The 17,507-nt window shown below is 41.4% G+C and overlaps 1 protein-coding gene across 3 annotated transcripts in view; it reads left to right on the top strand.

Moving 5' to 3' along the window:
* The first annotated feature begins 95 nt into the window (after positions 1-95).
* The window catches only part of cd2ap (CD2-associated protein), an 85,503-nt gene continuing 68,091 nt past the window's right edge, over positions 96-17,507 (top strand). For 2 of the 3 annotated variants that reach the window (XM_061704050.1, XM_061704049.1), the window contains exon 1: positions 97-362. In XM_061704050.1, the coding sequence (XP_061560034.1) occupies positions 359-362 (4 nt within the window). In that variant the 5' untranslated portion in view covers positions 97-358. Of the gene's footprint in view, positions 363-17,507 lie in introns of all 3 variants that reach the window. The other variant, XM_061704051.1, reaches the window with a different exon arrangement.

The following is a 17,507-nucleotide window of genomic DNA, read 5'->3' as shown; positions in this document are numbered from 1 at the left end:
ATCATCGCGAAGTTTCGTGCTGTTTAGTTTAGTTTTTTTTTTTTTTTTTTTTTTGGTTGGCAGCCGGCAGCCGCTCGCAGCCCAATGGAGGCAAGTCCAAGAAAGGTGGAGACTCCTGTTCAACTTCCTGCACAATACTCTTGAAGCACCGCCAGGAGAGAAGAAGGGTGGCTGCTGCTTGGGCAAGGGCGAATGGATATACAGCTCTCACCCCCCCCACCCCTAATTACAATCACATCGTAGTTGTTAACCGTTTATACGCCTTTCTACCTGGCTTGTAGCTCGCTAGCTATAGCCGCGAGCCTGCTGAATAAGCGATTGGCAACGTTTGATAGCAAAGGCGGTTCGAAGGAGAGGAATGGGTGAGTTTTCCATGATGTGGCGCTTGTCCTGTGTTGTGTGCGTGTGTGTGTGTTGCAAATGGCAAACGTTGCTTTTCGCCACAACGTACCCAAGTAAAGCCCACGTCAAGCTTTCGAGCCTAACGTCTTAAATCATGCTGTGAGGGTTTGACGAAAGGTGGTTAAAGTAAGCAATCCACTTAGTTAGCTTAGCCTAGAAGCCTAGCGAGCTAACAAAGTCAACCGAATAAACGCCTCCTTGTCTGCATTTCTCTCTACGTTGACGTAAACAATGTAAAAGTTGCTGCCATTGCACCTAAACCACGTCCTGCAATCAGACTACTAAAGTCTTTTCATAATTCTGGACTCTAAATAGAGTAAAGTTAGCAGTGTATGTGAGTCAAACTAACTGAACACTGTTGAGTTACTTTGAGTCAACAGACAGGCAATTTAAGTTAATTTAAACAAATTTAAACAATTTGTTACACGTGTAGTCTGATTACAATGTTACAAAGCAGGAGTGAGTGATCAATATGTGTATTTTCTTCAGGAAGATCTGATCACATCATAGCTTTAGTTTTAATTACAAGCCTTTCTCTTGCTCAGAATGTTCATACTGTTGCTTTTTATTCTGTTTTATTCATTTACACATTCTCTTAGTTTATTACTGTCGTTTTATTTGGTGGCAAGTTAGGCTTAGTTTGTGTGTTGCTTTAAATCTAACATGCCCAGTTGTATTTCAAGTCTTCTGCACTGAGTTATGCAACCTTCCTACTGCATCTCCTGAGACGTGTATGTGTGTATCAGAGATGTGCATGTGGTTGTGTGCAGTTCAGGAACTTTGCTATGTTGCAAAACAGGTTCTAAACCTGACATGGTTGGCAAAGGGTATTTTTAAGAGATTAATGCTCTTCGTGTGTCTTCCTGTATAACTGGTGTAAAATAACATACCATAGCATGTAGAAAAAGCAATACTTGAGAAATAGGTTTAAAAAGTACTGCACGGACTTAAAAAAGGCTGACTTTTTGGGTCCCTTGATTAAGCCATTTTTTAAAATCAATTATTCAACATTCTCTAGAAATAGAATAACTAGTTCAAAGACAAATGGCAAAAATCTAGCAATTTGACAGCAGCATCTCCGCTATGTTTATGAAATGTCAAGTACTAAAGCAAAATTGAGCTTCATTTTTTTTGTATGATTCCCTACTAAAATATCGTGGATCCTCAAGATTCATACACAAGTCTTGAGTAGCCAATCAGTTTTCTTTTCAAGTGACTTTCCTGTATGACCAATATCACTGTGCTTATATTTATTAAAACAAACTAAAACAACCCACAATAAACCTTTATATGATAGTACAAAAAAAAAAGTGACATCGGGCAACAACAACATGGCAGTAAACAAACATTAAATATATAGTGTTTAGTTTGACCTACAGTTACTCCCCCATTGGTTCAAATGTCAGTCGTGCGATGACAGTTTAGCTGATTTGTCCCCTTTCACTGCAATTGCATTGACAGATATCTGTTCATACAGCATCTACAAGGCCTCATTTGGATCGGAGGATATCAAATTCCAGTCTTACACTGTCATGGTGCACATTCAAACTGAAAACCGATAAGAACTGTTGAAACGCAAATATTTGAAAATGCATCTTAGGTTCTAATGTTTAAAAATGACATCCTCAAGTGCAGGATTGGCATGCATTTTATTAGTGTCTGAATTCAGTTGATCTGCAGGCTGTGTGAATGTTTTTTTTTTTTTTTTGACAACAAAACTTTTAAAAAACAAAAACAAACCCTCAGATAAGCACGCCTTTTCAAAATTGGTTTGTAGCCAAATGTTCCTTTGAAGCCCACTCTGTAGCTTTTCCCAGCTAGATTCTTTATACTGTACTTCTCACTAAGTACGCCTTTTCTCATTTGGCAAATGGCTGAGGGTATTTCAGCTGTGTTTGAACATGTCTGTGATGTGTGTGTGTGTGTGACTGTAGTATTCTGTTCTCTCTCTGTGATGTGTGTGTGAATCTGGAGTATTCTGTTTCTCTCTCTCTTCCTCTTGTCTCTTCTCTCTCTCTCTTGTCTCTCTCTCTCTCTCTCTCTCTCTCGGTGTCTGTCTGTCTCCTCTCTCTCTCTCTTTCTGTGTGTCTGAGCTGCATACCTTCTACTAATGCGTGATAGTCAATAAAGTTGCTTTGTTGCATCTGGAGGAAAAAATTGCAAGCATTGAATCCGACTGAAAACAATCTGTTCCCGATTTTATTCTATTGTGAGTTGCATAGAGGATCCCGCTATATTATACTATAAATATAGTAGCGAACTGAACTAAAATATCAACTTTCAATGCCCATCCGTCCGTCCATACATCCATTTTCTATACCTCTTGTCCTCCATTCTGCAGGTAGTTGTGGGTGAGCTGGAACCTATCCCAACTGACTTGGAGCATGAGGTTGCATCCGCGCTGTACTGTTAGCCAGCCATTCACAGGGCAAACTTCCCATGCCATTTTCTTGAAATATATACATTTATTTCATTATGATAAAAACGGCGGCACGGTGGGTGACTGGTTAGCACATCTGCATTTCTGAGGACCCGGGTTCAAATCCTGGCCCCGCTTGTGTGGAGTTGGCATGTTCTCCCCGTGTCTGCGTGGGTTTTCTCCGGGCACTCCGCTTTCTTCCCACATCCCAAAAACATGCATGGTAGCTTGATTGAAGTCTCTAAATTGCCCGTAGGTGTGAATGTGAGTGCAATGTTGTTTGTTTCTATGTGCCCTGTGATTGGCTGGCGACCAGTTCGGGGTGTACCCCGCCTCTCGCCCGAAGATAGCTGGGATAGGCTCCAGCACGCCCGTGACCCGCGTGAGGATAAAGTGGTATCGATCTATCTAAAATGGATAGATCATGATAAAAATGACCTGAATGAACTGTAACTTATATAATGTATTAGTTTAGTTATGTCAAACTATGTAAAATACCAGTGTTAATGACTGTACTTTGATTTATCCAGTCAACCTCCAGGTATATTGATTAGGGTAGAACGGTGCAATATGGACAAAATGTTATGTCCCAATATAGGAAGTTTTACATTGTGATAACGATATGTCTGTATGTATTTTTCCCCATAATTACATGAAATGAATAGCAATTTTCTCTTATCTTTTCTCAAGTAATTTATAAAATGTGTATTAGTGGAACACACAATAAACTGAATAAAATTAACAAAAAATTAATAAAACAAATATCCACTAGCCAAATAAATACCATTCAAAATATCTGGTAGTACAACCACTTTCAGGGTTTGCGCTGCCCCTTTGCCACCTCGCCAGTGGCTAATTAAAACAGGATGTGGAGAAGCGAATATTGCCTACGTTCACCACGCTGGCGAATCAAAATTGCCTGCTCAAAATGCAAAATCCCTTCCTGATAAGAGTCCATGTGAGGGTGCTCATTCTGCCCTATGTGAACGTTGTTAATGGTATAGTTTTTTCCTCCCCTTTGTAAAATGCTTCAATCAACCGTCCAGCCGCTGCTGGCTAAGCTGTCAGGTTCACGGGCATTCCACCTGTTTGCTCATGCGGCGAGATTGTAGTTTTCAAATAATATGGACTAGTCATGGGTACTTCGCGTTATTATACAAGTGTTTCTGTAATTGTAGACATTAGCTAATGTTAGCTACTTACGTTAGCTGAATTAATAATAATAATAATAATAATAAGAAGAACAATCACTTTTATTGTCATGAACATGCATGCATGCACACGAAATTTGTTCTCTGCATTTTACCCATCAGAGTGAACACACACACACTTGTTAGTGCAACAATTGTCATAACAATATGAAGTTACAGGTAAGTGTTTGAGCTAATGTTACTTTGGCACGTTGGCTGAATAAATAAAAATATCAAGTCACAGGTAAGTGTTTTAGCTAATGTTAGCCACCCATGTTAGCTGAATAAATAAGCATATGAAGTCATGGGCGAGTATTTTTATGTGCGTGAGCAGAGAGGTGCGCATGAACAGAAAGGTTTGGAGGTGACTCCAAACTGCATGCGTACGATCCTAGAGACGCTCTTGAGCTGGGGGGGGATCAGCACATCGGGAAAGACCAGACTGGATGCTGCTTGGCGACGAATTGAAGGGTGCATATTTACTGATCACTCGGCTCACGCATCTATGATAACGGGTTATATGGTATCCGAGATGTATTTATATTGCAGTACGATATATATCGTTATACCGCTCAGCTCTAGATTAGGGACATGCTAATTTGATGTCAGTTTTCACTGACTGCATCAAAGTTGCTTTTATCGTCTATATAGACAAAGCACTCTTTAAAAATAAGATGTCTGGCCTTATTCGTCTTCATCTAGATGATTTATTGAAACATGATTAAGAAAATCCAGATGTAATATTGGGATACAATTTGTGCCATTCCCCCCCAAAATAAAAAAGGGAAGCTTGTATTTTGTAGTTTTCCCATTTAACAATAAATAGTCAGGGTTTGTGTAAAAAAGTACTTAAACAAATGATCAATATTGGGATGTATCACATCCAGAGTGGAAGTTCAGAGGGGAAAAAACATCTGGGAGTTCGCATCCTAGCCTGAGCGCCTCAATGGCGGATAACAAGCAACATTTCTGAAGGTATTGTTATTACTAAAGGAGGACAAGAAGTAATTAATGTAAGAAAAAAAGACCTAGTTTTCATGGCGACTTACAGTATCACAGTTTGCAAGTTCGTTGCCAGCTAATGGCAAGCAAAGATATGCAGCAAAGCTTTTTGAACAAATGTATCCCCAACTCTTGCCCAGCCTGCAGCATCCAGACTGATGTTGTGAAAGGTTTACTGTAAAAGATTTGTACATACATAACAATAGATTCCTCATGAATTAAATCTAAATGCAACTTGTTTTTATAATATTTTATGTTACATGGATCTAATATAATATATTGCAAAACAAAATAATCAAATTATTTTTCTTACCATAAATAAAGTGTCGAAAGTAAACACGGTCGTTATCAGTAGGTTCCACTTGTTAAGCTTAATTGCTGCGATTCAAAGCTTACGATGAGCTTCAGGGTTCTTGGGTATGTGGTAAAAGCTCTTTGCATCAGTCTTATCAAATCTGTTTGAACAGCCGGTAACGCAACACGACACTACAATGATTATATTAACATACTTCCATGATCATTTTTACACTGTATTTTATGTCATATCGCCCAGCCCTATGTGGGCCTGTGAAGCCCTTTGAGACTCTTTTTAATTTTTAATTTTTTACATTTTTAAATTAATTTTTTTTAATTATTTTTTTTATTAAGAGCTATACAAATGAACTGTACTACAGACAGAGTAGACTAAGGCAACATTATGGTGACTAAGAATGTGTGTTTTAGAGTTTAGTTTTTTTATTTTGTTTAATAAAAAACAGCATGTTTTTTCCCTCCTCTCAACACTCAGACAGTGAGCAGTTGTTGCTTGTTTGTATGTTGAGGGACTGTTGTTGTTGGTTTTCTGGCTTGGAGTAGACATTACCTCCTTGTAGCTATGTACGTTTGGTATGCTATCAAAACAATTAATTGTGCAATGTCAGACATTTAATAACTGGGCTCAAGTAAAGAAAAGTAATTGTTAGGTTTGCCAAGTTGAAGCTGTGGGGTTTGTGAAATGTGTACATCCTGACAGAAAGCAATGTGTGCAAACAAAAGCGAGCCGGAGACTTCCGGCTTTCATACAGAAAAGGAGCTGTGCAATGTTCCTGTGTCTTGCTTGGTTAATCTTGTCGCAAATCACCTTACACATATGCGACTTCTCTAAGCAGGAACAAATAGAACAAATTGTCAGTTTCCATGTTAATGATTGTGTTAGAGTGTCAAGGATAGGGAGCACAGCGATTGTTTCACATGTGTGGCCCTGAAATTTCCCATGCACTCGTCCTTCCTTCTGCCTTGAAAATTGAACCATTCACATTAAGTACACATTGACAAAAAGTTATTAAATGTAATGTAATGCAACCCCAATTAAAATAAAATTAAAAAAACCTCGTATTAGTGCTTGTAATAGTAATGTTATTAAATGTTACTTCAAAGTTACTCCAGTATTAATGTTCCTAATGTTCCTAAATATTACTTCAAGCTCCTTGAAGTATTTGTTTATGAATATTAATATTTGTTTGAATAAGATGACATTTAAGTGAATGCAATCATAAGGCGCAGTTTGGGTTGGGCATCGTTTGAATTTGAGCGATTCCGGTCCCGATTCCGGTTCCAAACGACTCTCTATTCCGATTCTTTTAGGGGGCTGGGTCAAAAAAGTTAGCATGGTTTTAATTGAGAGTGTCCAAATTATCAACATCCATTTTCTTAGCAGGCCGCAGCAAAGACTAAAATGAACATTTGACTCTGGGTTCTTGATAACCAGCATCAATATCAAACCTATCAACTAAAAGGTAATGTGTGTGGAACTAACCCAATTGACTTAATATTAATTAATTTTTCAGCTAAAAGCTAAATATAGCATTGTTAAAATAGTTATTTGGGACTTTTTATCACGTCAAATGTTTGCAAGTTTTAACGTAACTTCCTGTTTTAAGCTAGTAGCCTTTTATTCTGAAGGGTACGCACTGGAACTCAGGATTTTGGCACGAAAAGTAACTTCACACGACACCTGTGAATTTATACATATTTTTTTAATGAATGGAACCAAATCCTATAAAACGTTGATTCCTTTCCCTACTCACCGATGAGGCACAAGGTTAGTGGTTGTGATACTGTGAGACGATGTGAATTTTCTCCCAATTAATTGTGATGTGAAGTTGCTACGGTGAAGTTTTAGATCAATGTTAAGCTTTTTTTTTTTTTTTTTTTTTTTTCTGTCATTGGCTCTTACGTTGGTTTAAAGACTAAAATAAATGCTAAAAACCATCAGTGCAAAAATGCAACCAACCGTTTCCCTTGTTAGCTGCCTCAATGTAGGCATAGATGTATTTTATTGTTTCACTCACCCAATTGACTGAGAGTTGACTTCACTGAAGCTCTGCACGGTGTAGGCTTGAGGCTCGGAGCAGGAGGGAGCACGTCAGACTTCTACACATCATGAAAGGCTCCTTTGCACAATATAATCTTATTCCAAGTGTTGCACTGAGGCGGCTAGTCATTAATTTTCACAAAGATAAGACACGATTTTGTTTGCCGCCGTTAGGCACAAGCACGTCTTTGTGGTATCATGATATTTACATCTAGATGTGTTAAACAACTCAGGACAGAACACCTTTTGTTTGAAGCCACCCACTTTTCAATTATTAAATTAACTTAAAGTGAATAACATTTAGGCGGCACGGTGGATGACTGGTTAGAGCGTCTGCCTCACAGTTCTGAGGACCGGGGTTCAATCCCCGGCCCCGCCTGTGTGGAGTTTGCATGTTCTCCCCGTGCCTGCGTGGGTTTTCTCCGGGCACTCCGGTTTTCTCCCACATCCCAAAAACATGCATTAATTGGATAGTCTAAATTGCCCGTAGGTGTGAATTTGAGTACGAATGGTTGTTTGTTTGGATGTGCCCTGCAGTTGGCTGGCAACCAGTTCAGGGTGTACCCCGCCTCCTGCCCGATGATAGCTGGGATAGGCTCCAGCATGCCCGCGACCCTAGTGAGGAGAAGCGGCTCAGAAAATGGATGGATGGATGAATAACATTTAACATTTGGTAGCATAAGGCTTACTTGCAATAACTGCATCAAGCCTACAACCCATTTACTTGACCAGACTGTTGCATTCTTCATTTTAAATGCTTTTCCAGGCCTGCAGTCTCTTTTAGTTCTTGTTTTTTTCTGGGGGTTTCTCCCTTCAGTTTCCTCTTCAGGAGGTAAAATGCAAGCTCTATTGGTTTAAGGTCTGGTGATTGACCTGGCCAGTCTAAGACCTTCCACTTTTTCTCCTTATGAAGTCCTTTGTTGTGTTGGCAGTGCGTTTTGGGTCATTGTCTTGTTGCATGATGAAGCTTCTCCTGATTAATTCGGAGGGATTTTTCTGTAAATTGCCAGACAAAATGGTTGTGTAGACTTCAGAATTCATTCTGCTGCTAACATCATGAGTTACATCATAAATAAAGACTAGTGAGCCCGTTCCAGAAACAGCCATGCAAGCCCAAGGCATGACATTACTTTCACCATGCTTCACAGATGAGCTTGTGTGTTTTGGATCAATAGCAGATCCTTTCTTTGTCCATACTTTGGCCTTTCCATCACTTTGGTAGAGGTTAATCTTGGTCTCATCAGTCGATAAAACTTTGCTCCAAAACCTTTGTGGCTATGTCTGTACTCCTTTGCAAAATCCAATCTGGCTTTCCGATTCTTTTTGCTGATGGGTGGCTTGCATCTTGTAGTATGGCCTGTATATTTCTTCTCTCGCAGTCTTCTCCGAACAGTGTATTGTCATACCTTCACCCCTGCCCTGTGGAGATTGGCAGTGATGTCACTGACTGTTGTCTTTGGGTGTTTCTTCACAGCTCTCACAATGTTTCTGTCATCAACCGCTGTTAATACCCTAGGCTGACCTTTTCGATGTCTGTTCCTCAGTACAGGAGTAATTTATTTTTCAGGATATTCCAAATTGTTGTACTCAAAAATAGGCCATTTACGTGAATCATATAGATCCGATGAGTTTTTCCAGGGGCTTGGGGAGGCGAGGTACACCCTGAACCGGTTGCCAGCCAATCACAGGGCACTTAGAAACAAACAACGTTTAAGTCAAATTCACCAATCGACACAGTCACATGACCTCACACGTCTTCCATTGGGCTTCCTGGGCATAGGTATTAACACTAGATAAGCCAGTCCGGCTGACTGTCGTGCCTGCGTGGCCACCATGTTGGGAAGGTCGACGTTACCATGAAGGGAATGGTGCGCTACTTGTTTAAATTTAGACGGAACAAAAACAACAGCTTTCATGTATCCATCCATCCATCTTGTACCACTTATCCGAGGTCGGGTTGCGGGGGCAGTAGCTTTAGCAGCGACGCCCAGACTTCCCTTTCCCCAGCCACTTCATCCATCTCTTCCGGGGGGATCCGGAGGCGTTCGCAGGCCAGCCGAAGGATGTAGTCTCTCCAGCGTGTCCTGGGTCGTCCCCGGGGTCTCCTCCCGGTTGGACGTGCCCGGAACACCTCACCAGGGAGGCGTCCGGGAGGCATCCGAATCAGATGCCCCAGCCACCTCATCTGGCTCCTCTCGATGTGAAGGAACAACGGCTCTACTCTGAGATCCTCCCGGATGACCGAGCTTCTCACCCTATCTCTAAGGGAGAGCCCGGACACCCTGCCGAGGAAACTCATTTCGGCCGCTTGTATCCGTAATCTCGTTCTTTCGGTCACGACCCAAAGCTCGTTACCATAGGTGAGGGTAGGAACGTAGATCGACCAGTAAATCGAGAGCTTCGCCTTTCGGCTTAGCTCCTTCTTTACCACAACGGATCGATACAAAGTCCGCATCACTGCAGACGCTGCACCGATCCGCCTGTCGATCTCCCGTTCCATTCTTCCCTCACTCGTAAACAAGACCCCAAGATACTTGAACTCCTCCACTTGGGGCAGGATCTCATCCCAGACCTGGAGAGGGCACGCCACCCTTTTCCGACTGAGAACCATGGTCTCAGATTTGGAGGTGCTGATTCTCATCCCAGCCGCTTCACACTCGGCTGCGAACTGCTCCAATGAGAGTTGGAGGTCACGCCTTGATGAAGCCAACAGAACCACATCATCTGCAAAAAGCAGAGATGCAATACTGAGGCCACCAAACCTGACCCCATTTCCGCCTCGGCTGCGCCAAGAAATTCTGTCCATAAAAGCTATGAACAGAATCGGTGACAAAGGGCAGCCTTGGCGGCGTCCAACCCTCACCGGAAACGAGTCCGACTTACTGCCGGATATGCGGACCAAACTCTGACTCCGGTCGTACAGGGACCGAACAGCCCGTATCAGAGGGTTCGGTACCTCATACTCCCGAAACACCCCCCACAGGACCACCCGAGGGACACGGTCGAACGCCTTCTCCAAGTCCACAAAACACATGTAGACTGGTTGGACGAACTCCCATGCACCCTCGAGGACCCTGCCAAGGGTGTAGAGCTGGTCCACTGTTCCACGGCCAGGACGAAAACCACACTGCTCCTCCTGAATCTGGGATTCAACTTCCCGACGGACCCTCCTCTCCAGCACCACTGAATAGACCTAACCAGGGAGGCTGAGGAGTGTGATCCCCTTGTAGTTGGAACCCCTTCTTAAAAAGGGGAACCACCACCCCAGTCTGCCAATCCAGAGGCACTGTCCCCAATGTCCACGCGATGTTGCATAGGCGTGTCAACCAGGACAGCCCTACAGCATCCAGAGCCTTGAGGAACTCCGGGCGAATCTCATCCACCGCCGGGGCCCTGCCACCGAGGAGCTTTTTAACCACAGCTCGCATTGCACCCGACCCCTATGGCCCCTCCCACAGGTGGTGAGCCCATGGGAAGGGGTACACACGTTACCCTTTCGGGCTGTGCCCGGCCGGGCCCTATTGATGCAGGCCCGGGCACCAGGCGCTCGCCTTCGAGCCCCACCTCCAGCAGCTTTCATGTATTGTAGTATTTGTCTGGCACTGTCTGCCCAAATGTGGTAATTTCAGCCCACTTATAGCTTGAGAAAACACCTTGCAGTAAATTGCAGATGTTTTAGTTTTGGCTGTGCATACATACACACACACACACAACACACACAGCGATATCAGAATTAGCACATTCAGATTTTATTTTAATTTTATTGATGTTCTTGCTGTGGTTAAAACAAATCAGAATACTCATTACTTGTAATTATTTCACTGTGTACTTTTTACTCCTACTTTTTTGGAGGACTACTTTTTACTTGAGTCACATTATTGTCAAGTAACAGTACTCTTAAGTACAATATTTGGCTACTCTATCCACCTCTGGAGCCGACATCCTCTGTTGCTGCTCTTATGTTTAAGCAACATTTTTGCTCATCAGATCAGCCAGTGTCGTATTTGTTGCACTGGTCTTTTGTATTTTTGCGTTGAGGTGCTGCGGGTCGTTGCCCTGGTTGTGGTCCCAACGGAACTGCGAAGCACACGACATGAGCTGATCTGATAGTACATCTTGTATTAATTAGGAAAGGTGCCTACAATTATCGAATTAGTTTACTGATGTTAATGTTAAATTTATTAAGCGACGGAGCGCTGTTAAGGATTACGTCACAACAGAGAATGAAAGAACTTCAAATTCAGAAACGGCCAATAAAAACAGAAAAATACTGTACTTAATATTTTGGAGGAGGATGCATTTGGGATTAGTCTTTGAAGTTGGGAATAGTGAAAAATGAAGTGAAACAGACAATGATTTTAGTCAATTCTTTCCCAGAATGAGAGTGCTTAAAGAGGGGGATGCTATTCATGTGGCACAACTTGAAGCAGGCATCAGGTGCAGATGGAAATGGGTCTGGCTCAAGTTGGAGGCCAAAACAAAAACTAAAAGAAATTCGTAACATTTAATTTTAATCTTTAATTTGTGCATTAACATGAACTTGAGTGGTGTAAATACATGTTTTTCTGTGTGAAGAAAATGTGTTTATATTGCCATATTGTACTCTTCAGAGTCTTCCAGATTGCTTAATTTATTTCAAAATAGAAAAAATTCTCTGCTACGTCTGTGTATTGGCTATGCCCAATGTTTGTGCAATAGCTCTGATAAATATTCCCTCTTCAAAATTGTTTGCTTTTCCCCCATAGACAGCTCTCTGGTCATTATGTTTGCTTAACAGCAAATGCAGTTTTCACAGGTGAAACCCGAAGCCCAAAACAAACACTATCTAATGTTGAAGCAATCACTCTAAAAGGCAACACCGAAGCAACTAGAAACACCCATCGGTCACATGTTCCATTACCTTTGCTCACTTGAAAAGTGGGTGGGTTCAAACAAAAGGTAATCTGTCTTGAGTTGTTTAACACATCTAGATGCAAATACCATAAAATAAAAGCTGAATTCTGAACCTTTGTCTCATATTCATCATTTGATCTGAAACCCAAATGACTTCAGTATACAACAAAAACAAAGGAATTGACCTTGCCTTTCCAATAATTTTGGAGGGGACTGTAAGTCATGTAGGTGAAAGAATGCATAGTAACTAAGAAAATAAAGTCACAGAATCTTGGACCGGATGTAAGAAAAATCATACTGTATGTACCACATTTACTACAGTGTTGTCTATTATGCAAATGAAAATGTTTCACGACAGACAATTTATTTCTTCTTTAAAAAAGCTAGAGACTAGCTAGAATGTATTTGATATTCTTTCCTTTGGCATGAAATACACATATTGGTATTATGAGTTTAACTGAGGTTAGAATGTTACAAAAGGTGCGTGTTTTTCTGACAATAAATCAGAATGTTAAAAGTGTCCAATGTATTGGATAGATACATATACAGATCTATAATTATTATTATTTATTTAGTTTAGGTACGCACAATCTATTTTTTTCAAGCCGATACGATACTTTCCTGCTTGAAGACCGATACTGATACAATAACCGATAACTTATTCATTTTTTATTAAATTAGTTTACTGTAGGTTGTGCACACCTGAAGGAAATAAATACTCAAAAGATTTGTCCTAACCAAACATATCACTATTAAAACAAATCTCAAAAACATGTTTCTATAATTATCAAATGTTAATTTCAGCCATAGTTAAGTGCATAATAAAACATGAAAGACAAATGCCATGTGCTTATAAATGAGCACACAATAGACACAGACCTATTTATGACTGAACGTGCAGGTGCGTGAAATTGACAACAGCATTGATCAGCTTCTAGTCATACCAAGCAAGGTAACAGGGCTAACATCACACATCTGTAAATCAGTAGTCAAGCTTATATCCTTATTTCCATCTATCAGTGTACGCAAGAGTGCGCCAATCACGTCGTATTTTACAGGCAAACACACATCCGAAAAATAGCGGCAGCTTGGAAATGCAAACCATGGTCCCAAGTGATTTATTAGCTGACAAAGGTGAGTGGCCTCAACGATGGTAAAGGATTGGTCGTCAAGCGCCATCATTTCCATGATTAAATCACATGTAATTTTAGCCATTGGGTCATCTTTGGAATACTTTTTGCACTTTTCAAATGCACCAGTGATGGGAACAAGCACAGATATCTATTGGAACAAGCTGGGCAATAGCAGCGCAGGCGTCTTCATAGACTTGAAAAACACAGTTGTAGTGATGATGACGTTTTGAGTGGCTGATAAGTTTTGATATGTTAAAGTTTGTTAATTTTGGAAAAAAAGTTTAGCACTAACGACTTTAATCAGTCTGGCATGCATTCCAATCGCTGACCAATTGCAAGCGACAATCCCCCCAAGTTGAGAACAATAGCCACTAGCCAACGACTTGAATACCTTCTACAGCAGACTTGAAAAGGACACTTTCACACCCCACACCCACCTAGCCGCACCACCGACCACAATCACACCTCTTGACTTCTGCGTTAACCATCCACGAACAGGATGTGAGACGCATCTTCAAACAACAAAAGATTAACAAAGCGGCAGGCCCAGACCATGTGTCCCCATCCTGCCTCAAAGTCTGCGCGGACCAGCTCGCTCCAGTCTTCAGACAAATCTTCAATAGATCTCTGGAACTGTGCGAAGTACCATCCTGTTTCAAACGCTCCCCCATCATTCCAGTCCCCAAGAAACCTACAATCTCGGGTCTAAATGACTACAGGCCTGTCGCCTTGACATCTGTGGTCATGAAATCCTTTGAACGTCTCCTGCTGGACCACCTCAAGAGCGTCACAGGTCCCCTGCTGGACCCCCTGCAGTTTTCCTAATGAGCGATCAGGTCTGCGGATGATGCAGTCAACATGGGACTGCACTTTATCCGAGAACACCTTGACAGTGCAGGGACCTACGCGAGGATCCTGTTCCTGGACTTCAGCTCAGCGTTCAACACCATCATCCCTGAACTCCTTTCCTACAAGCTTCTCCATCTCAGCGTCTCGCCTGCCGTCTGCCAGTGGATTTACAGCTTCCTGACGGGCAGGACACAGCAGGTGAGGCTGGGAGAGACCACTTCATCCACATGCAGCATCAGCACTGGGGCACCCCAAGGTTGTGTCCTCTCTCAGCTGCTCTTCTCTCTCTACACGAACGACTGCACCTCAACGCACCCGGCTGTCAAATTCCTGAAGTTTACAGATGAAACCACTGTCATCGGCCTCATCAAGGATGGTGACGAGTCTGCATATCGACAGGAAGTGGAGCGGCTGGAGCTGTGGTGCGGCTGACACAACCTGGAGCTGAACACAGTCAAGACTGTAGAGATGATCGTGGACTTCAGGAGGCATCCTTCGCCACAGCTGCCCCTCACGCTGTCCAGCTGCCTTGTGTCAACCGTCGAGACCTTCAAGTTCCTGTGAATTACAGTCTCTCAGGACCTGAAGTGGGCGATCAACATCAACTCTGTCCTCAAAAAGACCCAGCAGAGGACATACTTCCTGCGGCTTCTGAGAAAGCACGGCCTACCACGGGAGCTGCTGAGGCAGTTCTACACAGCGGTTATCCAATCAGTCCTGTGCTCTTCCATCACAGTCTTGTTTGGTACTGCAACGGACAATCAAAATTGCTGAAAGGATTTGTCCATTTCTATCCACATTAGAAGTCGCTCGCTAATCTGCAGAATCAATATTGAATCGGGAAGAAAATTGCAATAATTGCTGAATCGATATTTTTACCCACCCCCACTTTTTGTGGAATGTGTGCAGAACATTTGCTACAAACAGCAAGCGAAATGTCTTCCTTTGAAACGGTTGAAAAATCCCACCCGTTCGATCCAATGTTTACTGTGCGCTCCCTCTCAGCTCAATGCACGTTTACGATTGGCTGTATTCAATAGAAAGGAGCGCTTGATTTGTTCACCCAGACGTACCAACAACAAAGTACAGAATTCACTTAATCAGAGCTACTTTTAATATGAATTGATTTATCTATATGACAAAAATTCCTCAAATCAGATATCATTATCATCCATCCCTAATTTAGATTAGGGTTTACACGATCAGGATTTTTGGGGCCGATCACCGATCAGTGAGTTTAAAAACGGACAACCGATCACCGATCCGATCACAAGATGGAGCAATGTGTCTATTTAAAAGACTTGTTCATTTACTGTATATACTTGTGTACTGTATAATGAGTATCTTCAAAAGTATTCATTCTCTAGTCCAGTGATTCCCAACCAGTGTGCCGTGGCACATTAGTCTGCCATGAGCAATCTTCAGGTGTGCTGTGGGAAATTATAAAATTGTACTTAACTGCTCAAAAAATTATATTTACAATAAATAATTTTCTTTGTTTCAGCTATTTATGCCAGTGAGGCATAGTGATTTTGTAATTAAATTACTTCACCCACACCGAAACTTTAGAGCATGATTCGACAGAACGGCAGCATGTTTACGCACTAGCTTGCTAGGCTACATAACGTTTTGTTGCCTGTTTGCGAGCCGTATCGTATTAAAGGTACGTGAACATACCTCAAGCAATCCTAGAATTGATGTCCTCCGAGCTGCGGTGACCACCAGCACACATTTTCCCCCATTTTGTTCTTATGATACACACGACGCGATTCATTGTTGTTGTCGTCGCCATGGTAACGAGTGTGTCCGGTCGCATTTGACTTGACAAGATAAAGCCCAATGATCGTAAAAAGGGGATGCAGTGGAATACAAGATTTTATTGCAGTAGTCTGCCATAGTGCAATCGTGAAAGAGCAAATTTTTTGTTGTAGTCTGATCCGGGCATTACGTGTTGTTTGTCTCAGACTTGTTGTCTGTCCCACAACGCCGACATGTTTTTTTTTTTTTCTTAAGTAACTTTATTGGCCGCCAGATATTTACAGTACTACGTTGAAAGACGCACGACAAGGCTAAAAATAAACTAGCTTTTGGATTCAAATGTACTGTGCATGATGGCGACGCGGAGTAAATGTCTTTTCCGGAGTCGATCAAATCGGCAAATTATGCCATTAAAGCCGATCAGCCAATCGCCATAAAATGCTAAATATCGGTCGATACCGATCAGGCCGATAAGATCGGTGTAAAGTCTAGTTTTTAAGTGAAAGGTCTTGTTTTCTCTTTTGTATTCGAAATTGTTGGAGATGGCGCCAGAGAGGGGTTTTGAACAGACATAACCTTCAAAACGGTTCAGTTAAGATTTGTTGAATTAAAGTATGTGAAATTGTTTGAGACTTCACTGTTGTATCAAGATTTGGCATCTTAAGAGAAAAGGGGAAATTCAGACTTTTTTTATTATTATTTTTTTTAAAGTTAAGCACTTTATTTGAAGATGTATAACGCTCTCTTTTTATTTCCTTGCTCTTATTATGAAATGCAGCCCTACTTTTATTTAGTAAATTAGAGAACATTACACAGTAGTGCTCATATGTTTGATTAGTAGGGAAGAAATTGTAATATGTGTACAATTATTTATTATGCTCTAGTCATTATATCAGTGGCATAAAAAAAACATCAACGATACTATCGTTTATCATGAAAGTTTTCAGGAAAATATATTGATCTAAAAAAATTGCTGTTGTGGTTTTATATTGAGAGAGGGCAAGAGCAATGGCTAACAAATACAGACAAGAGTAACAACTGTAAAAAGAATTTGCAAGACAGCAGGACCGCGTAGCAAGAACCGCGGAGAATAGCGGAGGATTACTGTATCTGTATTCCGTGATGATAACTTGGAGGGACTCATTGTTCCAGGGCTTCATTGTTTCCATGGCATGTACATCTCAGGACTCACATAGTCTCAAGTGTAAAATGATATCTACAGTGGGTACGGAAAGTTTTCAGACCCCCTTAAATTTTTCACTCTTTGTTATATTGTAGCCATTTGTTAAAATAATTTAAGTTCTTTTTTTTTTTTCCTCATTAATGTACATACAGATCCCCATATTTACAGAAAAAAAAACTGAATTCTTGAAATCTTTGCTGTTTTATTAAAAAAGACAAACTGAAATATCACACACACATAAGTATTCAGACCCTTTGCTGTGACACTACAATATTTAACTCGTGTGCTGTCCATTTCTTCTGATCATCCTTAAAATGGTTCTACA

Source organism: Phycodurus eques, chromosome 18 (genome assembly GCF_024500275.1).
Source record: "Phycodurus eques isolate BA_2022a chromosome 18, UOR_Pequ_1.1, whole genome shotgun sequence".
Lineage (NCBI taxonomy): Eukaryota > Metazoa > Chordata > Actinopteri > Syngnathiformes > Syngnathidae > Phycodurus > Phycodurus eques.
This window is presented reverse-complemented; position numbering and strand designations above follow the sequence as displayed.